This window comes from Trichoderma breve, chromosome 2 (assembly GCF_028502605.1).
Source record: "Trichoderma breve strain T069 chromosome 2, whole genome shotgun sequence".
NCBI classification, from domain to species: domain Eukaryota; kingdom Fungi; phylum Ascomycota; class Sordariomycetes; order Hypocreales; family Hypocreaceae; genus Trichoderma; species Trichoderma breve.
In genome coordinates, this window is record NC_079233.1 from 4,686,820 (window position 1) to 4,713,764 (window position 26,945).

The 26,945-nt window shown below is 48.3% G+C and overlaps 10 protein-coding genes across 10 annotated transcripts; 5 read left to right on the forward strand and 5 right to left on the reverse strand.

The window, feature by feature from the left end:
* Nucleotides 1-910: 910 nt before the first annotated feature.
* T069G_03659 (flavin-binding monooxygenase-like domain-containing protein) lies at nt 911-2,395 on the forward strand (the record flags this gene model as incomplete). Its single annotated transcript, XM_056170869.1, has 1 exon — nt 911-2,395. One exon carries the CDS (start codon nt 911-913, stop codon nt 2,393-2,395), a length of 1,485 nt encoding a protein of 494 aa, XP_056031761.1.
* A 2,158-nt stretch (nt 2,396-4,553) lies between these two features.
* Nucleotides 4,554-6,248, forward strand: T069G_03660 (cytochrome p450 domain-containing protein; the record flags this gene model as incomplete). The annotated part of the gene is made up of 5 exons (XM_056170870.1): nt 4,554-4,752; nt 4,828-5,024; nt 5,095-5,459; nt 5,522-5,647; nt 5,723-6,248. The coding sequence occupies 5 exons, from the start codon at nt 4,554-4,556 to the stop codon at nt 6,246-6,248; spliced, it is 1,413 nt and encodes a 470-aa protein (XP_056031762.1).
* A 534-nt stretch (nt 6,249-6,782) lies between these two features.
* Nucleotides 6,783-8,263, reverse strand: T069G_03661 (nineteen complex-related protein 2 domain-containing protein; the record flags this gene model as incomplete). Its single annotated transcript, XM_056170871.1, has 2 exons — nt 6,783-8,077; nt 8,152-8,263. The coding sequence occupies 2 exons, from the start codon at nt 8,261-8,263 to the stop codon at nt 6,783-6,785; spliced, it is 1,407 nt and encodes a 468-aa protein (XP_056031763.1).
* A 210-nt stretch (nt 8,264-8,473) lies between these two features.
* T069G_03662 (LSM domain-containing protein) lies at nt 8,474-8,990 on the forward strand (the record flags this gene model as incomplete). Its single annotated transcript, XM_056170872.1, has 4 exons — nt 8,474-8,503; nt 8,637-8,708; nt 8,766-8,840; nt 8,916-8,990. 4 exons carry the CDS (start codon nt 8,474-8,476, stop codon nt 8,988-8,990), a joined length of 252 nt encoding a protein of 83 aa, XP_056031764.1.
* A 182-nt stretch (nt 8,991-9,172) lies between these two features.
* Nucleotides 9,173-9,729, reverse strand: T069G_03663 (rhodanese-like domain-containing protein; the record flags this gene model as incomplete). The annotated part of the gene is made up of 2 exons (XM_056170873.1): nt 9,173-9,354; nt 9,432-9,729. 2 exons carry the CDS (start codon nt 9,727-9,729, stop codon nt 9,173-9,175), a joined length of 480 nt encoding a protein of 159 aa, XP_056031765.1.
* A 910-nt stretch (nt 9,730-10,639) lies between these two features.
* T069G_03664 (uncharacterized protein) lies at nt 10,640-13,504 on the reverse strand (the record flags this gene model as incomplete). The annotated part of the gene is made up of 5 exons (XM_056170874.1): nt 10,640-11,604; nt 11,685-11,971; nt 12,037-12,789; nt 13,009-13,080; nt 13,350-13,504. The coding sequence occupies 5 exons, from the start codon at nt 13,502-13,504 to the stop codon at nt 10,640-10,642; spliced, it is 2,232 nt and encodes a 743-aa protein (XP_056031766.1).
* Nucleotides 13,505-14,782: 1,278 nt separating this feature from the next.
* Nucleotides 14,783-16,005, reverse strand: T069G_03665 (uncharacterized protein; the record flags this gene model as incomplete). Its single annotated transcript, XM_056170875.1, has 2 exons — nt 14,783-15,376; nt 15,466-16,005. 2 exons carry the CDS (start codon nt 16,003-16,005, stop codon nt 14,783-14,785), a joined length of 1,134 nt encoding a protein of 377 aa, XP_056031767.1.
* Nucleotides 16,006-16,375: 370 nt separating this feature from the next.
* T069G_03666 (uncharacterized protein) lies at nt 16,376-17,812 on the forward strand (the record flags this gene model as incomplete). The annotated part of the gene is made up of 4 exons (XM_056170876.1): nt 16,376-16,587; nt 16,648-16,931; nt 16,997-17,141; nt 17,203-17,812. The coding sequence occupies 4 exons, from the start codon at nt 16,376-16,378 to the stop codon at nt 17,810-17,812; spliced, it is 1,251 nt and encodes a 416-aa protein (XP_056031768.1).
* A 2,223-nt stretch (nt 17,813-20,035) lies between these two features.
* Nucleotides 20,036-21,822, reverse strand: T069G_03667 (cytochrome p450 domain-containing protein; the record flags this gene model as incomplete). The annotated part of the gene is made up of 3 exons (XM_056170877.1): nt 20,036-20,724; nt 20,787-21,629; nt 21,693-21,822. The coding sequence occupies 3 exons, from the start codon at nt 21,820-21,822 to the stop codon at nt 20,036-20,038; spliced, it is 1,662 nt and encodes a 553-aa protein (XP_056031769.1).
* Nucleotides 21,823-22,821: 999 nt separating this feature from the next.
* Nucleotides 22,822-24,318, forward strand: T069G_03668 (oxidoreductase NAD-binding domain-containing protein; the record flags this gene model as incomplete). The annotated part of the gene is made up of 2 exons (XM_056170878.1): nt 22,822-22,906; nt 22,967-24,318. 2 exons carry the CDS (start codon nt 22,822-22,824, stop codon nt 24,316-24,318), a joined length of 1,437 nt encoding a protein of 478 aa, XP_056031770.1.
* Nucleotides 24,319-26,945: the final 2,627 nt, after the last annotated feature.

Genomic DNA, 26,945 nt, shown 5'->3' on the forward strand with positions numbered 1-26,945 from the left:
GTCAAGTATAGTACGCACACTCTTAGCGTCCGATTGATCAATAGGATGGAACATATTAGGTTATCGTACTGTACCGGTATGTCAGTAAAGGTAATTGCCCATTAGACGTATGGGGCCATGTCATGTCAGCCAACTCAAGGATGCCCGAAAAGAATGAGCTGAAGATTAGCCGGGCTGGTGACATGCCGTGGGACGACTAGCATGGACAAGGCGGGAATTCGTACATCACCACACAGATACGAGTGCTCAATGCGATTGGACAGTGATAGGAGTCTTTAAAAGAACTGATGTTTTTCATGTGAAGGAAGAATTGGAGAATCAGTGGCTTAATACGCACTTACCTAGCAACACCTATATTCGCATCCATTGATATCTTACTAGGTAGTAAGTGCATGGATTATGGGGGAGATCTATGGGTACATGTATTTGGCACTTGACTCGTTACGCCAACTTTCTTGCCATCTCACTCAGACAATCGCCAGTCAACACAAAAAGCAAAAAAAAAAAACTTCCATCCTCTGCCCGCCAACCCGCGGAATCATCACCAGCTCCGTTCCCCCGTCGGCACGGTTCAACTGAGATGCTCACCGGGTAAGGCCCAGCGAATGGAACTCCAGGGCTATTTTTGTACGGCACACCCCGCCATCGCTAATGCACACATATCCATGCAATTGCCAGGCACGGCGACGACAGCAGCTAGTAGACGGCTAATTGACTCGACTTACTTACTAGTAGTTTTGGTGGCGCCATCGGAGCGTGCCCGGGAGATAGAGAATAAATAGGAGGCGCCGGTACGAATTCGAGAAGCTAAGAAAAAAGACGACAGGACCCTTATTCTTTCCTGCTGTTGCTGTTCAAACTCTTCACGCGCTTCCATCATCCCCAGTGGAGCCTCTCAGCACAGCATCAAATGGCTGACTCCGGATTGCCTATTGAGGAACATGACATTGTCATCATTGGCGCGGGCCTTAGTGGCATAAACGCTGCTCACCGGCTGAAAACCGACCTTCCTCACCGGTCCTTCACCATCCTCGAGGCCCGCGACGTGATCGGTGGGACATGGAGCTTTTTCAAGTATCCGGGCATGCGCAGCGACTCGTCTCTCCGGTCCTTTGGCCTTCAGTGGCACCCCTGGAAGCACTCTCACAAGGTCGCCACGGCCGCTGAGATTTGCGAGTACCTCGAGGATGCTGCCAGGACAGACGGATCCTACGACAAGATCCAGTTGGGACACCGAGTTGTGCAAAGTGATTGGAGTACTGAGGAGCAGAGATGGACCCTGGAGATTGATGTCCACGGCTCCAAGAAGCTGGTCAAGGCCAACTTCCTCTTCACTTGCATTGGGTATTACTCGTATGAAAAGGCATTGGACAGCCCCGTGCCCGGTATCGAGAACTTTGAAGGAACAGTCGTCCATCCGCAATGGTGGCCAGAGAACCTCGACTATAACGACAAGCACGTCATAATTATCGGTAGCGGAGCAACCGCCATTACGCTGTTGCCAGAGATGGCTGACAAGTCAAAGTCTCTCACGATGCTTCAGCGGACGCCGTCGTATGTTGTTTCCATGAAGAGAAGCTCAGACCTCGAGAAGTTCCTGTCGTCGTGGCTGTCCTTGGCCTGGGTGCACTGGATTGGCCGATTCATCGACGTGTGGTTTGAAGTCTTCGTCTCCGAACTCTGCCTGTCATTTCCCCGTTTGGGACGCTTTCTCATCACCCAGGATCTGGACAAGAAATTGCCAAAGAAAGTTGATGCTTCAATTCACTTTAATCCCACTTATGGCCCGTTTGAGCAGCGGCTGTGCCTGACTCCAGATGACGAGTTCTTCAACGCCTTACATCGCGACAACGTCGAGATTGTAACTGATGTGATCGATACAGCTGAGAAGGATGGAATCGTGCTCAAATCCGGACGCAAGCTGCCGGCAGACATCATTGTGACGGCCACTGGTTTGCACATCCAAGTCCTCAGCGGAATGAAGCCTCGAGTTGACGGCAAAGAGGTCGACATCGGACAGCAGTACGCGTGGAGAGGCTGCTTAATCGAAGGTATACCCAACCTGGCGTCCGTTTTCGGTTACGTGACCACGACGTGGACTCCCGGCGCCGATTCCATGACAAGGCTGGCCATTCGGGTGGTGAAGCAGATGGAGGCGGACAACGCGTCAAGCGTCGTCCCAGTCATAGAGAGGACAGAGGGGATGCCGCGAATGTTGAGTACGAATGCAAAGAGCTCCTACTTCGTCAAGGCTGCCGACCGGATCCCGAAAGTCACAGGCAAGGGCCCATTTTATGGACGTCTGAACCTGGTCGTTGATTTATGGGCTTTATGGTTTGGGAGCATGCGAGATGGATTGGTGTATACCAAGAGGGAAGCCAAGAAGACCAAATAATAGATGACAGTGTTACTGCATGTAGACAGCGCTAGATAGCTTACATTTGTTTGATGCCTGAAATAATCATCAAGTTCTTGGTCTGGCTGAGACCTGCCAACTGCGAGTGTCACCTTGGGATTGAATACCTCGCCATGTCTCAACCCCAGATGGACCGATTTCCGTCCGAGCGTCCCCAGCCTGTGTTACTGACGGGCGACCATTACACTGGATGTACACATATGAAATACCAACTAATAAGGTAGCTGCCTAGGTATTTACTTAAAGCGCGCCGGCCCGCGTCATCGGGATTATTGTTTGCGTCCACTGCATATATCCTCTCGGGACAGACTAGGGATTGCACCACTACATATATACTCGTGTTTTACTCAAAACTTCTTTGTCATTTTCCGATTCTGTGATTTGCTTTTGTCTTGTTGCAATCCCTCGCTGCCAAGATACATGTAATCGAATTCCTCTGATGTAAGCTGTCGTGGCCGGCGCGTGATTGAAGGCCTCCCAATTGATTGTAGGCCTCCCGACCAATTGAATGTGTCACAATCCTCATGTTTCTACGAACACAGAGTACATGTAACTGCTCGCAAGCAGCATATTTCACCGTGGCATAACGTCATAATTGAAGTCACTTGCTAGGCGAATGTACTTTCAATTTCAGCCCAAGGTGGTTGGCTGTACATCTATATCAGGTAGCCATGGGTCACGAGAAGGATGACTTCTTCCTCCTCTTTAACTAAACACACATCGCATCCTCGTCACACCCGAACAAACTATACACTACGAACGAATCCCTTCTCTCACTGAGTGAGCTATCACACCAACGACAACGACAATAACAACAAGATGCGGATTGTCAAAGTCCTCGCCATCTCGGCTCTGGCAACAACCTCAAACGCCGGTCCTGTGGCTTATGGTATCTGTCAAGCCGGTTGCGCTACCGTCGTCGCGGCTTGCTATGCAGCCGGAGGTGCTACTTGGGGAGCAACCGCAGGGGCTACAGCTGGTCCAACAATTGTAGCTTGCAACTCGGCTTTTGGGTCATGCCAAGCAGCTTGCTGGGCCGCCGCTACGTTCCCTTGCCCCTAAGCCTTCGAGATTCTGCCAGATAGATGCCCATACGCTATGAGTAGACCAGCCATTGTCTCCAACTGCCGTGTGCTCGAAGCTAAATTCGATTTTCTAGGCTTACAGGCATCTTTACCAAGGGAAGCTTGGCTGGGTTTGCACATTTGATTCTGGGGTTGCGTGGGGGAAATTGGACGCATGGATCATGGTGTTTTGCAATTGCTATCGGGGGAAAGGGATAATTTGAGAGAATCTTCGTATCAACACAAGAAAAGTATTCCATTCTGCACCTTGACCCGAATTTACTTTCGCCAGCTTGCATCAAGACTGGTGCAGGAATACATTCCATCCATTGATCAGTCCATCCATCCATCTCCATCTCCATCCAGCACATGCATGGACGCTATTAACACTGGACGACTTATTATAGCACAATTAGCGTCGTCCCAGTGGCTCCAGATCCCTGGCCCGGCCCTCCCCGTCCCGCTGGCGACCCAAATAACTGGAGCTGCCCCTCCTGGAAGCTGGATCCGAGGGCCGGGTTCGTGATTTTATTGCACATGCACCAGCCAGCTGTCATATGCTAATGTAGGTATGTAATTAGTTCTGTAGCGCGTACATGGACGTGGACTAACAACAGACTCGGAGTTGTTGAAGATTCGCCATTCGGAACAATGTCAAAATTCCGATGCTTCGTAACGGTCTGTTAGCGGGGAGAGTGGCTTGTCTTCCATCCGCCTGCCCCAGCTCGATGGGCTGTTTTCAGCCGCGAATCCCGCTTTGCTGCTTGAATCATTTCCAATGCCGTTACTACTAGTCGTCGGATTCAATATTTCATGGCCTTGTGGGCTCACCGTAACCGGGGTTTGAAGCTAAATGCTAAGGCGTGGTGAGATGATTAAAAATGCGTACTGTTTCGAGCAACCAACTCTCCCTCTTCATCCCATTTTCTTTATCTCAGCCCTATCGCTTCTTATATTGATGAGTTTGAGTCTTGAATAGGTTCATTGAGCCAGCGATTGTACCATCCACTACCCCTTGCTATTTTCAAATTGACAGCGCGAATCGCCCTGGTGCAGAACTCCAAGCAGCCACAATGCCGGCCTTGACTATCTACTTATCCAATTTCTGCCTCATATTCTTGGTCGCCTTTCTAGCCCGTCGGGTCTACTGCTGGCAACGACTTCGACACATACCCGGACCAACCATTGCTGGGTGGACAATATGGTGGCAGCTCTCGAACGCATTGTCCGGGAGATATCATGAGCGTTTAAAAGAAGCCGCCTACACCTACGGTAGGCACATTCACCTTGACAAGTGAAATATGATGGTTGCGCTTGTCTTATCCTCACACATTTTCATGATATTAGGCCCTCTTGTACGCATCGGCCCTAAGCAGCTTCTCTCTACTGATCCTGAAGTGCTCCGTCGCATGTCCGCAGTCCGCAGCGGCTACACCAAGGGCAGATTCTACGCAAGCGGCAAAATTGTCCCTGGAGTAGACAATGTTGTCTCCCTCCGAGACCCGACAAAACATAGAGAGATGCGCGCCCTAATGGCTCCTGGTGTAAGTCTACCTTATCTTCTCTCTTCTATTCTATCTACCAAAGTCAGATTTAATTCAATTCCTCTCGCAGTTCGCCGGCAAGGCAAACGAGGGCTTCAGCTTCGAAGCTGCCATGGACCGCCAGCTACTCAATTTCATTAGTCTTCTCGAGCGCAAATACGCTTCGTCCGGCTCAGATGTCCGGCCGGTTGACATGGCTGAGAAGACACAATTCTTCGCCCTGGACGCCATAGGCGACATCTCTCTCGGACAGCCATTTGGCTATCTTGAAAAAGATCAGGATTTGTACCAGTACAACGAGATCAACACAACTTCACTGCCCGTGATGAATGTAGTTTCCGTGATGCCGTCTCTAGCGAACCTCGTCCACATGTGGCCCCTGCGATTATTGCTACCAAAGGAAGGTGACCAAGTTGGCTTTGGTCGACTAATGCAGTAAGTCAAGTGAAGGCATCATCCAGTGCCCAATGGAATAAATGCTGAGTGAGAATTGCTAGTTTTGCCCGAACCTATGTAGAAACTCGACTAGACCCCAAGACGCCACGAGCTCACGACATGATGCAAGCCCACATCGATAACGGCATGACCAAAAACGACCTCATCCAACAAGTCTTTCTATCCATGTACGTCTCCCTAACTACCTGTACTCACAATCAGTCAACAAATCTTCCAAGACACTAGCACTAATCATCCAGCAGCATCGCGGGCTCCAATTCCTCCGCCCACGCCCTCCGCATGACTCTCCTCTCCCTCATAACCTCTCCACCAGCATACAGCGCCCTCATCGACGAGATCCGCCGCGCCTCACCCACCGTCAGCTCCCCCATCACCTGGGCGCAAACCCAGTCTCTTCCCTACCTCCAAGCCGTCATCCGCGAAGGCCTCCGCATGTGGCCTCCAGTCGGCGGCCTCGGCTTCAAGACCGTGCCCCCCGAGGGTGACTACCTCAACGGCTATTTCGTCCCCGGCGGCACAGAGATTGGCCAGGGTTTTCACGGAGTCGGACGCTCCAAAGCAGTTTGGGGCCCGGACGCCGACGTCTTTCGGCCGGAGAGATGGCTCGCCGCTCAGGGAGATGGACTGAAAGACATGATAAACGCTGTCGATACACATTTCGGGTACGGCAAGTACTCTTGTCTTGGAAAACTGATTGCACTGATGGAGTTGCACAAGGCTGTTTTTGAGGTACGTAACACTTACATGGACATGGTCGACTCTTTTTGAGCTTGGCTACCAGATGGTTCAAGATAACTAACACGACCGTTTTTCTCTCTTTCTCTGTGACAGCTTGTACGACGTTTCGACTTTTGCGTCATGAACCCCGAAACCCCGATAAAAATAACCGCCTCTATATTTCTCTTTGCGTCTGACTTTTGGTTGACGCTTACCAAACGCAATCTTTGAACCAGCAGAAGCACGAAGTTACGAGCGTATGTTGCGCTGTTTCAACTGTCTTTTTCTTCCATATATTCTCATCGAACATGATACCCCAGCTCATAAGGCAAGCTTTTCCAGTATGTTTCCAGCCTGTCCCCTGAGTGTAATGAGAAGCTGAACCCTCTGCTAACATCCGACTGTAGATATATCCTTAGAATCACTGTATATAAGCAAGAGAAGAAACATATTCATGAAATCTTGACCCAATGGTCCATCATTAAAATGACTGTCCAATCGACAGCTTGCCTAGTATCCCGCTATATATAGTATTCGTACATTGTACTTGTAATATCCTGGCTAAGAAAAGCAAATGAGAATCCATCAATCTCTGTCCTCCATATTAACCTCGTTCAGCGGCGTTGCTCCCAAGCTCTCCAATCCCCTCTCGCCAGCTAACTCAGCGCCAGCGATTCCACTGCCAGAGTTGGGTTTCCGCCCCAGAGCTTCCTCGTATTGCCTGCCCGTTTCGTTCAAAAAAGCCTGTACTTCGGCTTCCCTTTTGATTATGTCTTCTCTCTCGCGCGTGAGTTGCCCCACCGTTGCCGCCTTGAGGTTGATGTTATTCTCCATCGATTTCAGTGTAGCCTGTAACTGCAGTATGCATTCTGCAAGACTCGGCAACGGTGTGATCTTGGGTGGAACTTGTAACAGCTGCTCATTGGGGTCCTTCTTCGGCTTCTTCAGGCCATCCATTCCTGCACGCGTCTGCGCTGTTTCGTAGGCGATTCGTCGCTCGGCATCGCTGTCTGATGAGGAGTCTGAGGTATGGCCCTCGGCTGCATTAATGAGCTCAGCCATCTTTTGACGATCCTGTTTTCGCCGCTCCTTTTCCGCGCGTTTGCCTAGTGAAAGCCCACCGTCTTCAACATAGTCGTCAAAGCCCTCTCCCAAGTCCTCATCCTCAGCAACCAACCGAGTTTCGTCCTTTTTCTTTCGAGCTGAGAGATAATCATCCTCATCCTCCATAGGAATATAGTCCTTCTCCTTTGCCAATCGGGCTCTGCGCTCTTTCTTCTCCCGAATTTCAGCTTCGGTGAGGATCTGAGTAGTCTGAGGCTGACCAGTAGAAGACGGTATAGGGGAGTCCACTATCAAGGCTCCTTCTAGTTCGGATGGATCCAGATCCATTTCGTCATCGAGATTCGCTTTGAGGGATGAGAGGTCGCTCGGGGTGTTTGGCGTTGATGATTGAAGCTCATCGAGATATTCTCTGCTGTATTTCGGCCGATCGTCATCATCCTGGTATGATCTGACAGGTAATGGTAGCCCTCGGGCTGCCATGCCTCGTTTGATGGTATTCTTTTCAAGAACCTTCTGCCCCATTGCCGGCTTCTTTGTTGAAGTAAAATCGCTGCTTGGCTCGTCATCCTGCTCCCCTGCGTCGTCTCCAAACGAAATCTTTGCTTTTGGAAGCTTCTTCTTTTGTTTCGATAAGCCCGCTCGATTGTTATTCGGCCGTACGACTACTGGACCGTCGTCATCTTCGTCGTTGCCCTGTGAGGTCTCCTCCTTGTCGGCTGATGCATCTTCGTCTCGTGGATTAAACGTATTCCGTAGCCCAGATTGGCGAAATGGCTTCCGGCCTGCTTTAGACCCAAAAGTCGGCTTCACAGCATCTACATCTCCAGCCAAAGTCAGCCTTGTCCTCCATCAGCAAAGAATCGCCAAACAGTGTTCTGCAGTTACGTACCATCTTTAACGCTTCCAACTTCGGCCACGGGTGGCGCGTCCCTGCTGCTCTCGTCATCATCGTAATCAACTTTGATGACCCGCGCCTTTCGTTTCGCGCCAAACGAGCTCATTCTTCTCAATTTGTCCCGGTATGAGCTTGGAGTGCAAGTTGCAGGAGCGCATCCTCATCTCAATTGTCGATAACCCGAGATTCGTTATCTTATCGGCACGTGACCGGGATTTTAAGGTGGGCAAAGCTTCCTTGACCTGCGTTAGTGCTTCCAGATCGCGTCGCAAATCGACCGTCACCAAAGCCTCTATTAATTAATTGATTGCTCAAGATGGCGCCTGCCCAACCTGAGCTGAAGAAGGTGAGTTTCCCAGCCGACCTATAGTCAACACTGTGGTCCATACAGGTTCCCTGTTCCTCATCAAATGGCCTTGTCGATACGAATCATTTGCTCCTCCAATTGATCGATCAACCCAACTGACACTGGAAGCTAGTATCTCGACAAGAGGCTGTTTGTCCAGCTCAACGGGAGCCGAAAGGTCATCGGTGTACTCCGCGGATACGATGTGAGAACAACCCGGTATCAAGCGGAGCAATAGGACGTGGAGAACTAACGGGAGCAGGTCTTCTTGAACATCGTATTGGACGAGGCGGTCGAGGAGAAAGACGGCGGCGAGAAGATTAGGCTCGGCATGGTGGTGTGTAACGCCAAATTCCCTTACCCAACACAAATTCCTTTCCCTCTAGAACATACGCTTACTTCAATGCGGCAGGTCATCCGTGGCAACTCCGTGGTCATGCTGGAGGCTCTGGAGAGAATCGGCGGCGACGACAGGCAGAACCGATAATTTGGGGCGGCAACAAGATGGTGAATGGATGCCTGAATATGCTTGTTTGGCGTTTACGGAAACGATACGAAGAGGCGATCATGGGACTTGATACGAACGTCTATTGTTGCTAGATTTTTGGTTTTTATCCGAGCTCAAGAAAAAGAAAACGAAATGCACCCCCCAAGTCAGGAACCTTGCGGCTACTTGCTCTGTGAACCCCAGGCATTCGGGTCATAATGGTCCATATTCTGGCCATTGTACGTTTTCTGCCACCCCTTGACGCCTCCTTTGAGAATGGCGGCCGTCATTTCGGTTTCCCCAATCGAATTGAGATAGTCTTGGAACCACCCTGCGCATTTCGGCCCTCGACTTCCACAGCTCCCTAAACGTGACCACCGTTAATCCTCGTCTTGTCGAGTAATCAAGACGTATCACCACAGCACCGGATGAGACACCTACCGCAGTAGAATATAACCTTCTTTACCCCAGCCTGCTTGCAAAGCTGATACACCCCCGAACGAGTAGGATAGAACGACTGAGCCGGCAGGTTCACAGACGTAGCAATTGTGCCGCCCTCCCAATCATTCCGGCGCACATCGACCAGCAAAAAGTCTTTCCGCGCGTGATCTCCTGCCGCCTTGGTGTGCTCAATCCACTCGTAGACGTCCGAAGGCTCAATGACAGCACAGGAGACGTCAGACGGTGGTATTTCTTCAAAGGCAAGGATGGAGCTCCCTTGCTGTTCAGAAGACGCCATTCTGAACTATATAATAAACAGCTGTATGGATGAATTGATTGCTGGTTGCTGACTGCTGATGAATGAGAAGCTCAGATTTTAGAAAACCGTCAGGAGTCTAGGGGGTGTTACTGGGACGAGCACGAGACCCCGCATTCTCCAACACCTGATACCTTATCATATGTTCCATTTTGACTCTAAGTAGGGCATCCGACTGAGCATGCGATGCCTCCCAATTTATTACACGACCTATGGTTACTCATTCGCAATGTAGCAAGGATCAAGGTAGAAAGAAAAAGGCCTTCTGTATTCTATATTCAATCTAGATAAAAAAGAGCACCGATATATTTTGAATAGCCACATGGGTATTTTTTCCGTTTATTTATACCGCCAGTACTCCTATGATGCCTTCCATGTCATTGCCACTCCAATATCAAATACCAATAGAGGACATTCAAGCTCAGTTGATTCAATATTACTCCATTGCTCACTTATTCGCGTGGTCATCTTTCACCGCTGAGTCTCAATTTCAGACCACGTCCTCAGAATCGTGGAATATATGGTTCCGTGACACAACCGCTATTTAGGTGAGAGACATAAAGTAGTCAACCCCATTGATATGCGTAGGACACGCCATTAAACCAAGTTCCAGAAAATATTCAAACAATCGCTCATTCGTAAGCGTTGCGTTAAAAAGCCATCGCACATCTTCCGCTCAAATCGCTTGATATCTGCGACTGCTGTGACTGCTGCATAGAGAAAATCGGCGTTGTCAAACGATCCGGTGTGTATTTGCGCAGATACAACTCTCTGATGTCATTTCAGCCCTACTATTGCTGACGTTTGCCCATGGCATGTCAAATCCTGAGAGGAGGCCCGGAAGAAGGCTGTCTGAATCTCTCTACAGTCGCTGGGAAGAGGAGAGGAGATTTCATCTCTCTACAGGGTGGGCAGCAGTCATCGGGACTGAATTCCAATCCACATATCCATCGAACCATCCGCTTGGGTCAAAACCAGATAATAGATCTGTAGTCCATGATGTGTGCGCCATGTTCCCCCAATTATTCTCCATCTGCGGCTCTTGTACCCCGTCATCCGCGAATAGTCCCATATCGTCCAGTCCGGCGCATTCGGTTTGTGGTATGTGCATTGCCGCTTGCCAATCAGCCATTCTCTGGTCTGGTTCCGATCGATTGTCGAGATGCATGTTTTCTGACCCTTCAGATACCAGCTCTGCCCACTTTTCTAATTTCGCTCTCGTAATTCGGACTTTTAGCGCAGTCATCATCCAGACATTCTTGTTTACTCTTTCGGTGTCTGCTGAGCATAATTGGAAAGTTGCATTGGCATGCTCAAAGCGGCCGGATATCGCGGAAAGAATTTCAGGAATATTAATCATCAGTCCTGGTTGTGTTTGTAACTGTGTCCGCAGTACGGCCACAGCAGCTGCGAGGTCGGGGTCGTCTAGATCAGGGCGTGCCGTCACACGTTGTCCCCGTGGCATTCCACATTTGTCTGGCGTCATGTTCGGGTTACACTGTGAGTTTCCCATATCGGAGTTATACAGGGCAACGTTAGGATTATTCGCACTCGGGTCATCTGGCATAGTGGTTTTGCCCTCGTACATTGCTCTGGGAGTCGCCAACCTTGCCCATCGGGCTAACATGACGAGGGCGTAAACAAGGTGCGAGCCCACCGCGGTGGTTTGAAAGTAGTATGTCGAGATGGGGAGGGAGAGCCAAGAATTGAACCACGCCGTGAGAGCGGCGCTTGACTGATATATCTTGTCGAGCGGTGAGTCCGTAGCCATAGATACAGAAGAAAGAGATTTGGACAGGGAGCGGATCAGGTTCTTATCGACAACCGGAGGCTCGTATAAACGAAGCCTGGCGCTATCTAAGAAGAGCTGAAAAGTTTCTATAGCAGATTTTAGTTAGATAGCCATTATGACACATAGTATACATAAAAGTACTCACTGTCGTCTTTCAAATGTTTAGGCATGGAGTCCCGAATTTGGTTGAGCTCGTTTTGGAATGCCAAGACGTAAGCAGAGATAGGAGCTGAAGGAACAGAAGAGACTTCTTCTGAGGCTCTGTCTCTAGAGTTGAGTTCAGATATTCGTTCCGTCAACCTTTGTATCCTGACAAGATATACTAGAGAAATGTCGCTTTCATATTCTGGGTGTTCTTCGAGGTGCCGCATGCAGTCTTGGAGGTATCCGTTGTATCTCATAGGTTCAACTCTTTGAAAATTCATGGATATCCTGTAGGAGGAATAGTGAGCAAACAAGTTATAGCAATTAGTTGAGGTTGCGGGGAAATGACTAACACTGATGCCCAGTACCAGGCCCCAGCAAAAGCTCGCCTCTCTTCATTACTTCGGCCATGTATTTCTGGTGGACGGACAACCATTAACCGGGTTCGTTCATGCACGCCCGGGGGTTTACCCAAGCCCATGTCACCAATCAAACTCCCGGCCAAGGTTATCAAGTTGCTGAGTTGCCCGTGGAGACAACAGTGGTATTGCTGATATCCCAACATGACTATGATGCCTAATAGCAAATCCAGAGATTTTTCCGAGCGGATGAGCAGGTGATCCGCAAGGTGCTTCATCAAATGATACATCTGCGCCCTCATTGACCTAATACTTCGAAACGAGCTAACCATCCGAATAGCTGCCATCAGAAACGGTCGTCTTGCCGCCAGGACAGCTGCCGAGACATTTGGCGGGACTATAACAAAGGGGTGGACGGGCTGAAGATTCTTTCGATAAAAGTCAAGAAGCACTTCGTCTGGCTCCGGAGGTGGCGGTGCCTCCATGGTATCCGGATGGCAAATGCATGATTTCGGCGTGAAGGAATTGTATGATGGGTCGATAATCCAAGTATTGGCTTGGTTAGATATGCTAGGGATAGCGCTGGACGGGCTTGAAAATGGGGATGGGCGGTCAGAAGAGCCTTCTGTTCCCGGATCTTCGATATCGTCTTGCGAATGTGGGTCACTCTGAGCTCCAGATAGCTCTCCGGAGGCCTTGAGAAGACTGACAAGGCCGTTCAACCGCTCTTCGATCTGCGCCGTTCGACTACCCAGGGTTTGTTAGATCGGAGATTCAAAGGGAATTCCAAAATTCTCCACGATTAAAGCTGCTAGCGCCATCGAAACACCGAATTCCCGTTCAAACGGAGTCGTTGCATCAGGGGCCAGGAGCCGAGCTAATACATCTCCGGGACGGCGTATAACGAATAGAGTCACAGCCGGGAGCCTGCATATAAAGAGAGGGAAACGGAAGTTTCGGACTTACGAAGGTTTGGCTTGCCTCTTCTTTCGAGGTCGATGGATCTGGTTGGAACACTCTTTCAGGAGCCTCTCACATCTATGAGTCGTGACAAACAGCAATGGACTTGTTAGTTGGAATTCAATAGAAGAATAGAAAGCGCGGTTTGGCCGTTCATTACGGAACAATGACAAAAAGAAACGCAAAAAGAAAATAGAAACGGCTGATACTGGTGACTGCCCCATCCCACTCTCCATCCGATGCCATTTCCCCCGTGTTAAACCAAATGACAAGACATAAAACCCCGAATAAATAAATAAAATAAAAAAGGTCTCAGGACTTTTAGCTCTTGTCCCTCGTTAGCTCACCTGTCACATTTAGCTCCCGGAGCTTCGTTTGATCGTATACACTTCGCCTTTGCGGTAGCACAGGGAGCGCAGGCGGCTCCCCATTTTGCCGTGGGCAGCTTTGGCCTCTCGGCCCTTGAGCTGTTAGTGGTCGTTGCCGAGGGTTCAGCATCCATTGTTTGCTCTTCGTTATGCCCGCCCTAGGTTATGCAAGCAATCAAAAAGAGGGTACATGGTCGGCCAGGTCTTTTTGCAAGACGGAAGTAGAATGAAGTCCGGCGGGCTTTCGATTTTAAAGGATGCCAGAGACCATTCTCAGAAACGACCCTCGAAGACTCAACGCCTCAAAGCACAGCTGCTTGGGACGGCCTTTTCGCAAAAGTCCGGACTTCCCTTAGCGGGGCGCAGGTCGGGTCTCAGGCGGGATGATTGGCCAATCTGGCACGCCTCGCAGCTCCGGAGAATATCCTGGTCAAGACGCGGAAAATCCCGATGCGTAAAGGCATGAGAAACGGGCGAGATGCGCAGCCAGAGTAGGCAATGGGAGACATCAAATAGCCTGAGGCGGCCAGCCTAGTCCGGAGGCCAAGTATCCGACGAGGTTCTCGCTCATGCCGCTTGAGAGCTCCTGGATCGCTCCTTGCTGTTTTGATGCCTGCCCAGCTGCTGCTGCCCCACCCGACGCATGGACATCGAACTTACGTGTATCAGTATGGACCGTTCAGCTGGAAGGAGCGGGCTAGTCCTCACTGGGCAGTACATCGCCCACTTGCGGCATGCTTGGCGCGTCATGGGCTGGCTAGTCCTAAACAGGGAATACAGCATAATCCGTCTCGGCCGATTACTATTGTACCACTTGCCAGTTCCGATTCTGAGCTGTCTCCAATTAACCTTATTATTGCGGACTTTGCGTGCTAAGGGTATGCTTATTCCGCGTGCTTGAGCTCAACCCGCGGGAATGATCCAGCAACAAGTAGAAGAGAGTACAGGAGCTTAGTCAAGCATGAGTCAACTGAACTGTAAATAGCATCAACGCATAAGTTGGCGTCCGCATGTTGTTTCTCTTGTCATCAACCAGCAACACGTCACGTCTTACTGTTACAACCTCTTACCACCATTACAAAGATCGACACGGAAGACGGATATGCTCTTAGTTTCAGAACCAAAGACTCAGCCCTGTGGCTGGACCTTTCTCTTCTAGGAAGCTAAAAGTACGGAAAAGCAAAACAAACGCTATTGAATACATCTGTATGGTACATGAGGCTCCAATGGTTACATGGTAGAGCTGCTCATCGATAGGTGCTCCTCGACTCCTACATGCCAAACTCAGCCTCTGTCTAGGCCATTATCTCATGACATCCACGCCTCATTACTTATCCACTGGTCACAAAAGAAAAAAACAAATCAATGTAAGCCATAGAAAGAAACCGCGTTCCAACCTCCTATTGGCCCGCTTATTTAGACTTGGAAACTCCAGCCCCAATGACACCGGGGAGCTTTTCGTCTCCAACGTTGTAGAGCATAGTGACGGACAAAGAGATAGTTCCAAGCATAAGCAAAGTGAAGCCAGCAAAGAGCCAGAATGGGACGCTAATGTCTTTCTTGGCGCACGTAGGCCCCGCCCAATGGGTAAGAGGCCCGTTTTCTTCGGTCCTAGTGCTAAGGCAGTGGCATGCAAAGCAGACAGGGGCGCGGCCGCTGGCAAGGGCACCGGCATCTGCAGATGCGTACTTGTTCAAGCACTCGCCCTGGTGGGAGCAATTGCCGGTCTTGGAGACGCAGCTGTCCAGGGAGTCAAAGCAGGCGGGAATAGCTCCTGCGGGGGCTCGGAGGGTGTTTTGCGCCGGCGAAGTTGGTTCCGCCGCGGCCGCAGTCTTATGAAAGTGGGAAATCACCCGCTCCGCCTGGCGCTTGTGAAGTGCTCGGGTCTGGCTCGACAATTTACCAACGCCAGTGAAGAACAAGAAAGTTGTTTGCACTTCGCCAATCTCAGCAAGCGAGGTCAGCCGTGGGAAGCTGTCGATCACGTCGTCCAAGTGTTCGGGGTTCTATAAAGAAAGGTGTGGAGTTAGTTCGGGTTATTTTCTTCATCCCACCCACCATATACAACAATTCATCCAATACTTTCAATGCGTACCTTTTGGATATCGAAACTAGCCATCAAACTCTTTCCCGTCCAGCATCGGGACTCGACTGGGTTGGTCATTTCATCATAAGAGCAGCTGATCCCTTTTCCTTTTCTAAGCTCGGCCGGAGGCGGTTCAAAGCCCGTCGCCCATTGCAGACGGTCGATATGAGGCACATCGGGGATAGTGAATGAGGGCTGCCGCTGTAATTTCGCTCTGGTCTCTTTCATCTGCTCGTCCGTCAAGCCCTGGAGCGCAATGAACAGCTGCTTAGGTTCATGGGCGAGCTCATCAAACAATGGAGTAGTGACGCCTCCATATCGATTCATCAACGAAACCACCTCTTCGACGTCGACGTCGTCAGGAATATCGCGGACCAAGGAAAAGGAACTGGAATCCGCCAGCTTCAGCAAGATCAGCCGGGCAACGCTGCTGGGGATGGACGGCGGCGATGCGGATTCGCGATTCGGTAGAACGTAAACGTCAGCAGCGGGCTGCGATGCTGCAGCGCAGCTCACAAGTGCTGCGGCAATCCCCAGCGAGAGCTTCATGATGATTTTCGTCTTTGTCGAAGCTATCGAAGCTGCCGTGGATGATGAAGGCGCGCAAAAAGGGCTCGGCATCAACAAGTTGCACCGAGAATATGAAGTACGTAGGTGACGCCTCAGGTGCATGCTAGCTGGATGTGGTTGGCGCGTCGGTGGTGGGGTTACAATGTTCCGGTCAGACCCCTGCGTAACCACATGCGACAAATGTGTAATCCGATTGCCTTATCATCTCTGTAGAACTTCATTATCCATCGCAATAGCTTCAAATACACCATGCGCTTGCTCTTTTGACACAAGCTTTCTCTTCTTCCTTGATTGTATTTTTTTGATCTTTAGCCGTTTGGAAGCGCACAGAATCCACCGACAAGCCGGGATGCTGCGGCGCGCAGCGGTCGTTTCGCGACAGCGACACGCAAACCTTATATCGAAAGCCTCATCACATCTCCCCGCCCATCGCATCTCTTCCGTTAGCCGACAGATATCCTTTCTACCATGGCGAAATAAACCAGCGACAGAAGGGCTTCCGGTTTATTTTGCGAAGCCCGTTGTTCCGCCCAAGCCAGGTTCCTTCCGGCGTCGCATAAAGTAAGCTGTTGCCACGGCTGAGTCGGCGCGATTTTCCCAAAGACTAATATCAAATCACAGCCGAGCCGTTTTTACAACCATAGCCGTATATGCCTGCTGGCAGATATTTGCAACCGTCGTCTTTGACCCGCTATTAGACTGGGCGGATCACGAATGGGAGGCTTTGTCGGAGAGAGAAAAGAAAGAGATGGAGGATATGGCGGATGAAGACGAGCCGATCCTGTTCCTCCCGTTCCCATTTACGACGAAGGAGGTCAGACAACCGCCGTACAAGGGCTCCGATCCCGAGTGGGCAACCTTCATAGCTGTTAATAAAGACCAGCAGTTGCAGAAAGACATCAAGAGTAAGTACCTAGGCGCAGGTAAATGCCTTTGAAGCCGCATAATCACTAATTGGCCATCTTCATAGTGGGCCTGGCGGAGCTGATACGGCGAGGCGTTGAACGAAATCCTGCCTATGTTCAGTTACTCGGTGGCCGGGATATCAAACTCAAAAAGCTATGGCTGGATATCATTTATCCCCCCGCACCGCCACCAAAACACTATGTTTCTGGGTAAGACATGAAGTCACTATCATTTGCTTCGACATGTACATACTAATGCTTGTCTTCACAGTATCATTATTGATGATGACGGCATATTCTGGGGCGATCGACCGATGGACTCGCTGGCTGCCAACCACGTCAACACGGCCATATACCCAAAAGCAGTGGCATTATCGGTGTGGGCATTTCTTAATTCATTGGCCAGGCAGACCGCCCAAGATATTGGTAAAGTCTTGGGATTTAACACGCCACCTCCACCCGAGGCGACATGGCAGGCCGCCATTCTGAATCGTATCAAAGAACAAGGAGAACTCGGGACAACTGGCAAACAGACGGTCAAGGTTCCAGGGCAGCCGGATAAGTCCAACTTTCCGGTCCACACCGGGATCAGCGAAATACCCGGCACCCCATTCAGTGGTGTAAGCCAAGTTGATCCTCGGATTCAGGCAGCTCTTCAGGCCGCTACCGTTACATTTACGAAGAACTGGCAGCCTGCGAAGCAGCCACCAAGCAGGGGCTGCATCAGAGTTGATGGACTGGTAGAGTTGCAGGGAAAGTCTGCGGTCATGGCTGTATACGTCCTGGGGTGGTATGATCCTAAACAACGAAAGTACATGGGCGTCCAGACTGGCTTGAAGCATCTCATACAATTAAAGCAAAGACCAGCTGGTGGGGGCTAGTTTGATGGATCTTGATACGAGCACGCGGCATTTGTCTATTTTTTTTTTTTTTTTTTTTCTTTGTCTTTTGGTACGGCTTATATGGATGTACAATATGGACCACGCAGCAGCATTACGGTATGGTATGGCATGGCATGGCATGGATCGGCGCTGAGGCTTTTGCCTCCTTTTTGGTTTCTTTTTTTTAATACGATACCACCCCTAGATCAGATGCTAGAGAGAACGTGCTCGTACAACATGGGACGTTACATGTAACAATGGCAAGTGCAAAGTTCTAATTTTAGATGGCTCTCTTCTCACCAATTATGCTCATATTTGGTGTTTGGTCTACATGTGTAGTAAATGCGTCATGTTGTAATACATTAATAATAGGGTATCCGGGGAGTTGGGGAAGCTCGTAATAAGCATCAACCCATGGGAAGGGTTGAGATACAGGGTGATTTACGGGGAGTTAGGGATCAAGTGTTCGGAGGTTCCGAAAGACATTCCGAATAAAACAATAAATAATAAATAGATAAACAACTAAAATAAATATATAATTGCTAATTACAACAGGAAAGAGTACCACGTCCGAGGTACTATCTGTCAGACGAAAAAATAGAGTTGCGGAAGTTGTCATCCGACGCCTTACTGCATATTGAGCATCATCCTAGACTACGATACCTAGCTCAATACCTAGGTATAGTACTATTCTCGGGTGTCTTTGCGCCTTTTTTAAGTACCAAATTTGACATGGAGCGGAAAACTGTCCGCTCTGCCCCGATCCAGACAAATTAACCACGGAGGCATGTGTCACCAGGCTTATATTGTACGTGCCACTAACGTCAGGGCGAGTCATGCCTAGAACCTCCGGGTTTAAGCCTGAGTCGTCCGCGGAATTCCGCATCAAAGTTTGGTGTTCCGGATGTGCAAATGAGTTTTGATCTGTATCGACCGTAACTTGATCGGGAAGTTGTAAGATTGAATCAATCCTGTGTGGTTGGTTGTAGACTTAGTAAGGAGCTCAGCAGGTGAAACAAAACGGCCGACCAAAAGACAGAAGAGGAAAAAGGACGGAAAAAGGACAATGTGTAATAAGAAAAGGAAGAGTCTTGGCTGGCAAGCATAGGAGGATGCTTGTAAATTGATAGCTCATATTACGCTACCGTAATGAGCAAAGTACAACAAGTTGATGAGTCGTACGGAAACTACTAACCTGTGTGACTTCAATGTCTCTAGATCGAACTACAACTAGTGTCACTTTAAGCGACACTGTTTCATTAAGAGACTCAATTACTATCATTTCGCAAATAATCATGACATCTTTAAGTATCGTCTCGCAATGTGTCTGAATTTAATTCATAAGATCAGATGACGATGCGATTTCGACATATTTGTCGATAATTTGTCACCATCTATTGTCAAAGCTTAAAAAGTCTTCACTGGTTCTATAGTTGGTGTCTCCTTAATACCAATGCAGTCAGAACATCAAGCATGGCAATAGCCGAGCTAATCAATCCAATAGTAGCAATCTTACTACAGGGGAGCAACATGTTCTTCTTAGATTACGAAGCATTTACCCAATGTGACGCAAGTCGAGACATTACTGAAAAATTCAATAGTTGAAGTTACCTAGCTTAACTACGGCCGTATTTGCGCTACGGCGGGTATTTCCACATACAGCACGGCTCCGTGAAGGGTGGACGGGATCTCCCCGAACATTCATCCGTGTCCGCAGGGAAGACCAAAAGAGTAATACGGCGGTTTATTATTAAGACGCCTTAGAAGTGCGGGTTCTGGAACACGACGTTTGCGGCACAGCGGCATAGCATTGGAAGCCCCCTGCGCTATTGGCTATCAGATCAGGAGTTGATGTGCGCATTAGTGCTGATATACTTAGCGAAGACCGCAAGGTCGGCGACCTGCAACAGGGATAGTAGCGTCAGCAAGCCATGCGACCAGAGCCTTGTAAGAGACCACATGAAAATCCCTAACCTTGCCTTGACCCCCATTTAGTGAGTTGGGACACAGTACGTCTAGGTAACGTGTTTTCAGTTTCACAGCAAGCGAATAATTGAAGTCTCTGTCAGGTTGATAACGAAAGACTACGTTGTTTTACTCAATTCCCATTTATTGACATGTTGACATTCTCAATTGATCAGAACAAAGAAAGGATACAAGAACCACGGCCCACACCTTGCTGACCATCAAAAAAGGTGGCGTCAGCCATAATAAGCATATAGCTTATTCGGACTTCGCTGGCCATCGAACTCTTCTCTTCGCACGAACGTAGAGATTGTCTGGCTTGATGACCACCTGGTTTGGATCGTATTGAACGGCTTCGTCCATTTTGGCCAACGTGAACTTGTAGCGATATACCAGCTTAGGTAGGAATATCTTGACTTCCTCCAATGCCAAGTTGAAGCCTATGCAGCCGCGAGCCCCAGAGCCAAAAGGCTGAAACGACCCTGCTGGGCGGTTTTTGACTTTTTCGGTGTCCCAGCGGTCGGGATCAAAGCGTAGAGGGCTGTCCCATTGCTTGGAGTTTGTGTGGAGGTGGTGTAGGGCCAAGATGACGAGGGAGTCCTTTTTCATCTTGTATCCTCCGGGTAAGATCAAGTCAGTCTTGGCTGTACGGCCCGGTTGGAACGATCCATTGTGTCGCCGCTGTGTTTCCTTGATATACTTATCCAAAAACTTGAGCTTGTGGGTTAGCTCTGGTGTAGCGACTGTATCTTCGTTCCAATCATTGTTGATAAGCTCCTGGAGGATGCGATCTTGCATCCCTTCATAAAAGACTAGGCCATATATCAACCAAGAGAGCAGCGCTGCTGTGGTTGAAAAGCCAGCGCCAGCGATGACGGTTACACCTAGAGATGCATGATCTTTACTCAGCCTGTTTCCTTTACTGTCTCGGGCTCGAACAGCAAAATCTGATGTCAAGCCTGGTTAGCATATCAATGTTTGTTAAAAAAGATAGTGAGCAGATACATACCGATCAAGTTGTCTGCTTCTAAAGCGGCGTCTTGCAGTTCAAGTTCTTTTGCACCCACTTTGGCATTCTCAACTTCCTCTATTTTCTTACCCAACCGCTCGCGAATCATCTTCGTAACATTGCGGAGTTTCTGAGGGTCTCCAAATGGCAGGCTGCCATACCAAGAGCCATAGCGATTAACTTTCCTGGCCAGCATCAAGATTTCAATGATCATGGACACTATCTCATCAAGTGGCGTATCCGGTGATGCAAAATGACGAACTTGCATACCCAGGACGAGCTTGACGATGGCTTGAGATGTTAATTTCAGCATATAAGGGAACACATTCCAAGCTTCGCCGTCTTTGTCTAGTTGATCAAAGACGGAAAACGCGTCCTCAATTGTATCTTGCAGTTTAGGTGCGTAGTGTTTCACTGCCTTGGGACCAAGTGCAGGGGGGAAGAACTTGTGGTTTGCACGCCAGCTCTCCGTGTCCGTACTACCGAAGAAGATGCCAGCATCTCCCAAGTTGAACGCGTGTAGAGGATGCCCATCAATGACACCCTTGGTGAAGAACCCGCTTTCGGTAAAGAAGATGTTTGTCAGATTGGGATCGTTTGTGTAATTCCACGTAGTACCGAAGGTGGTGACCGCAAAAAGCTTGCCATATGTTTCGAACAGCCTTTGATGATTACCAAGATGGTCAGGGTATATCTGAGTAAAGTTGCCAAGATACGGAAGCCCTTTGGGCCCAGGAATTTCGCGCACTGCGCCGCCATCGATAGAGATTGCAATGGGTCCATCAGCAGCCAGTACATCCGCTACTGATGTAAGGAATTGATCATCAGACACAAATCCAACACCTTAAGTCACAAGCTGTGTTAGTAAATCATGCTATATCTTTTCTCTCAGGATTAGGCACTTACCACGAGGTTCCACGATGGCAAAATGTGAAGCAACAAGATCTTGCAAGTCATCAAAATCCAATGATGCAGAGACTTCGAACTCTATCGCAGTAGATGGCTGCTCTCCCAAGAGATGAAAAAGAGTAGACATTGTGAGAACAGGTAACTTTGCTAGTATATGCCAAACTGTTAAATGGCCCCGAACAAGACGGTCTATAAACTCAACCAGTGAAATTCTTTCGATGTTATCCAAAGATTGGAGGGAACTTTGTTCTTAAGTGGTTGCTTTATTTCTTGTTTAATTATTTCATCTCTCGCCACAGGTTGCGAATCATCCTCCGCGGAGCCTCCTGATGGCGGGGGAAATAATCATCGTTCGGGTAACTCTAAGTCGGCAGCCGATTTACAGCATTATGTCCTCGGAATGAGATCACCTACTGGAAGATTATCTGAAACATGTTATACCTCGGGTTTTGCAGCCAAGATTTGTGCGCCCTACAGGGAATCGTATAATTTATAATTACTGATGAACTGACCTCGGTTTCGGCCACCTCCAGATAGGTAGGAGTATGTAATGTATACAGCCTCAAGATCCTGGTATGACCCCTTTTGGGAAACAAAGCTCACATCGAATCTCGGACATATTTAGCGGCCTGAACCGCCGCTAAAAAGGTCGACATAACGGCAGTGGCTTCGATGGCGCCTGATTACTGATCCCCCACACACTTCGAGTCGGACAGAGAAATTGTTCCGAGGAACTTGTAAATGAATCGGCTTCAAGAGAGTCGGGTCGGTTTTAAGGTTGTGTAAATGGGTGTGTTTCAAGATTTTCGGTGTCTGGTTTCTCTGTAACACGGTAAAATCAGGGCGAATGGAGAATGTTGCGTGATATTTCGCGGCAATGTTCTAAACAAAGAAAGAAGTCACATGGGGGTGATTTAGGCCATGCCAATGCCGGTCAGAGAATGATGACTTTACCAACATTCATTATAACATACGTCTATAAACTTCTGTAATTAGGGTTACTGGCTGGTATAATCCAGCACTTCTATCCAGCGGTTTAAAAAGAAGCCACCACCCATTCCAGCAACGTATCAACTTCGGCCTTTCTTCATCTTGCGTTTTTTCCGTACGGGCTCTATATATCATTATGGCAGAGGCTACAGAATACTCCCAGAAAGAAATCGAGCTGCACAACAGTGCAGGAGATGCGTGGATGGTTATTCATGGAGAAGGTGAGACGGACCAAGGACTCTCCTTGGTCTCTATAGGAGCAATCTAACATTCTCCCATAGTCTATGATGTGACCAAGTATATCCAGAGCCACCCTGGTGGTGTGGACGTGCTGATAGAGGCAGCTGGCACCAACGCTAGCGAGGCTTTCGACAATGCCGGCCACTCAGACGATGCATTCGACCTAATGGTACCACTACGAATAGGCAAACTCAAAGGATACAAGAAAAGGAAAGCGAGAATAGCACTCGCCAAACCATCAACGCCTCCGAAAAGCAACACTTCGTCATCTACAGAGAAGAGCATGTCTGACACCGCCAAGTACACCATAGTATCACTTGGTACCGCTGCCTTGTACTACGGTCTTACTACGTCCAGCGTGGATCGCGATATAATGTCTAAAGCCTCTTCGCTTGGCAAGAACCTAATCACATTTGCGCCTAAGTGGGCTGTCTCTTCTTCCACTGTTGTTTCTTCCTCCTCTTCAAAGCCTGGCTTTTTAATGGGATTGCTAGTTGGAGCCGGTGTCCTGGCATCAGTTCATACCCTGATTGCCCGTAGACTGCTCCAGATCGTCGTTTCTCTAGACTCGCCAAAATACCCCTACCATTTCAAGGTGCCAAAGGCCCCTGAATTCAATCTTCTACAGCAAAGGGGATGGCTAGACTCGGAAGCAGCTGCATCTGCGATTCCACTAGCTAAAAAAGAGCTGGTGTCGCCAAACGTATACCGTCTGACATTCACCTTGCCCTCTTCGCATCCCATACTTGGTTTGCCAACGGGTCAGCATGTTGCCATTACTGCAGTTATTGACGGGGAAACTGTAACACGATCCTATACTCCGACGTCGAATAACGCCGACAAGGGCATCCTGGAGCTCCTTATCAAGGTCTACCCGGACGGGAAAATGACAAATGGCTACTTGGCCAACCTAAACATTGGTGATGAGGTTCATTTCAGGGGTCCCAAGGGAGCTATGCGGTACTCTCGGCAACTATGTAAGAAGATAGGCATGGTAGCTGGTGGCACCGGGATCACGCCTATGTTCCAGATTATCCGAGCCATCTGCGAAAGCGACTGCGATACCACGGAGATCAGTCTCATTTACGCCAACCGAACAGAGCAGGATATCCTTCTCAGGGAAGAACTGGATACTTTTGCTAGGCGATATCCAAAAATCTTCAAAGTATACTATGTACTTGAGAGTCATTCTTCTAAGTGGAAATTTGGGTCTGGTTATGTGACAAAGGATATGATGGCTGAGATGCTCCCTTCTTCGAGCGAGGAGGGAAGTAAAGTTATGATCTGTGGACCACCTGGAATGGTTACCGCAGCCAAGAAGTCGCTGGTAAGCCTGGGGTACAAGCAGCCTGGCGCAAATGCCAAGATGAGCGACGAAATCTTTGTCTTATAAGAAAGCTCTCTGTATCTTTGATCTCGGTATCGCTAGAAATTTTCTTACAAATCTAGGTTTCCTTTGTAAAATAGACCACTCTAACCTAGGTAGTGACAAATTAAGGTCCGTTCAGCATGGGTCATCTCATTTACGAAAATGATACAACTGCAGTCATACATTTAGATGAACGACTAGATAAGGTGGCATAGCTCATAAGAGTGTATGCGTGACCTATTGAACAAGAGTCTTGATTAGTAAATGTGAAATCATGCACAGATGTTAACCTTGGCTTAAGTCTCCAAAGGGGAACATCAGATCTGAATCAGACACCTCTTTGACAGGCATCGTTACATTCCGAGGTTTTATGGCTGCCGGCACGTAAGCGCACTGAATGATCTGCGCAGGGTCCATATTTGGCAACGGAGAAGCTTGGAACAAATATGAGCTACCCTAATACATTCGGCGTCTAATTCCAAGGCCTTAATTGTGTCTTGCTTGTAAATTGCTTCGTTTGGTCTCTAGTGGTAATTGACTTTGAATTGTTTTACACTCCAATTACCCTAATCATTTCACAAATTGTCATTGAGCATAGATTACTCTGCATTTGTATACTAGAAAAGGCCCGAGAGCTGCGCACCATTTCCGACATAATCCCTCTAGAAATATAGACTCAATAGCAAAGAGGCTAGATCATGATTGTTAGTATATATGAGAGGCTGATCACAGTCCCCAGCTCGTAGTAACCTTTTACCCAATTACGATATCCAAACGTGAGGATGCGTAGTAACCAAGATCCTTCCCACCCAGCTTTTTCCCGCCCTGATGGTACCGCCACTTTGTTTAATATCTAACGCTATGCACACAATCTGCAGCGACCAGGAAGCGGCTACATTCGCTTTTCGACGAATTTGATATCCCTTATGCTTGTCTCTCTACGTCTTCTTTGTCGTTAAGAATATGATTTCGATGAAATTGGGCCATATTCGATACATGTCCTCCATATCATTATCTCGTCGTCAGTAAGTTGTGTAGTATCAAAAGGCGAAAATGCAATCCAATGCCTATTATTCTTGGGAACATAGCTTGTACGTAGAGTACAGGTCATGAGCAGGGGGTGACTAAACAAATCTATATATTCATGAACCATGTCTATGCGAGCTGACTTAAGCCAGCTGATATGGCTCTCAGACTTGGATTGTCTATTCCAGATTCTTGGTGCAGTTGAGCATGATTAGAATACTCTCGGAGTATAATTATAATGAAATACCCATGCACTACCAATTCAATGTCAACAGCGGCATCCCTGCGGAACCACGATTACTCACTATGGGACCAATGACAAACGTTGTATCAGACGTTGTTTCTGACTTGAGATGTCTGACCAAGCGAGATTACTAATGTGCGTATTATGCCATTGCCTCAATTTCTACCGATCCAGTTTATCATAAAGCACCAGCTATTATATGCCTGTGTAGTTCAGCAACAGGAAGTGAATTAAGCGACTCAGCTGATATTTAAATAACATAACGTAAGCATCTACCTGCATCTGAATCATCCAACAGGAGCTCCACTGCAGCCCCGATTGAGAAGAGCTATAATACGAGCTCGGCTTTAATTTATCAGGCTGATGACAAGAATTTCCCTTTTCATCCGACCACATTGATTGATAAGCGGACTTGTACAAAACGTCGCAGTAGTTTTTTTACAAGCCAGTAAGATTATAGTTTGAATTACGGAGTATCATTTGCAGTTTCTAGTAATTCTTGGCGACTGGTCCACTATTCTACGATTTTCAGGACGCAGAGATGCCAGGGTCTTGTGAATAAGCTTTGTATAAAGCTTGTGTCTCGAGAAACTACGAGAACTATGTGCTCTCTGTCGCTGAAAAAAGAGAGAGATATCAACTCGTTGATTAAATTTGTGCCTTTTTACACGTTCTCGAAGCGATATATGTCTCTTCGGCTATCGAAGGGCGCATGAATCAATTAGTTTTATGCAAGTACGGAAGAGAGTGTATGTCACATGTTAGTCATTGTCTATTGCATACAACTAATTCAGAGTGTGCGTACATGAACTCGCTTACATAGTGTTTCCTAAATCAGGAACTCGCTTCTGGCCCTGTCTACGGTAGATACCTTCACTAGCCGGTCAAGCTGGTCGGTCAAACTGGCCGACCAACTGAACCGGTCAAAAGGATCAAGCGTGCTTACACTAGTGCTTAGCTATAATCAAGTAAGCCCTTGAGTCCAGATCTACAGTCAATATGCGTGTGTTTACGAAGCGACCTATGACATGAATGCGTTTACGATGTTGTTACATGGCGCACCAACCACCCCCTGAAACTATCGATAAAATGATGAAGAAATAATAAAAAATAAAAAGATAAATAAAAGGAAAAATAAAAATAAACCGATAAAAAAGAAGTAATGAAAGAGAGAAACTATCTTTATCCACATCCCTCCTTGTCTATGTCTTGAGGCTAGCCTAGTACACACTACCAAATACTTTTGTCTATCCATACAACTAACTCCTCGGAAAATCAGATGTTTAGAGAAGTTGAAATGATAAAATAATCTCGATCACATGTATATACACCTTGTCAAGTGTCTACTTTTGAATTGCGAAGATAATCTGAACAAACTACA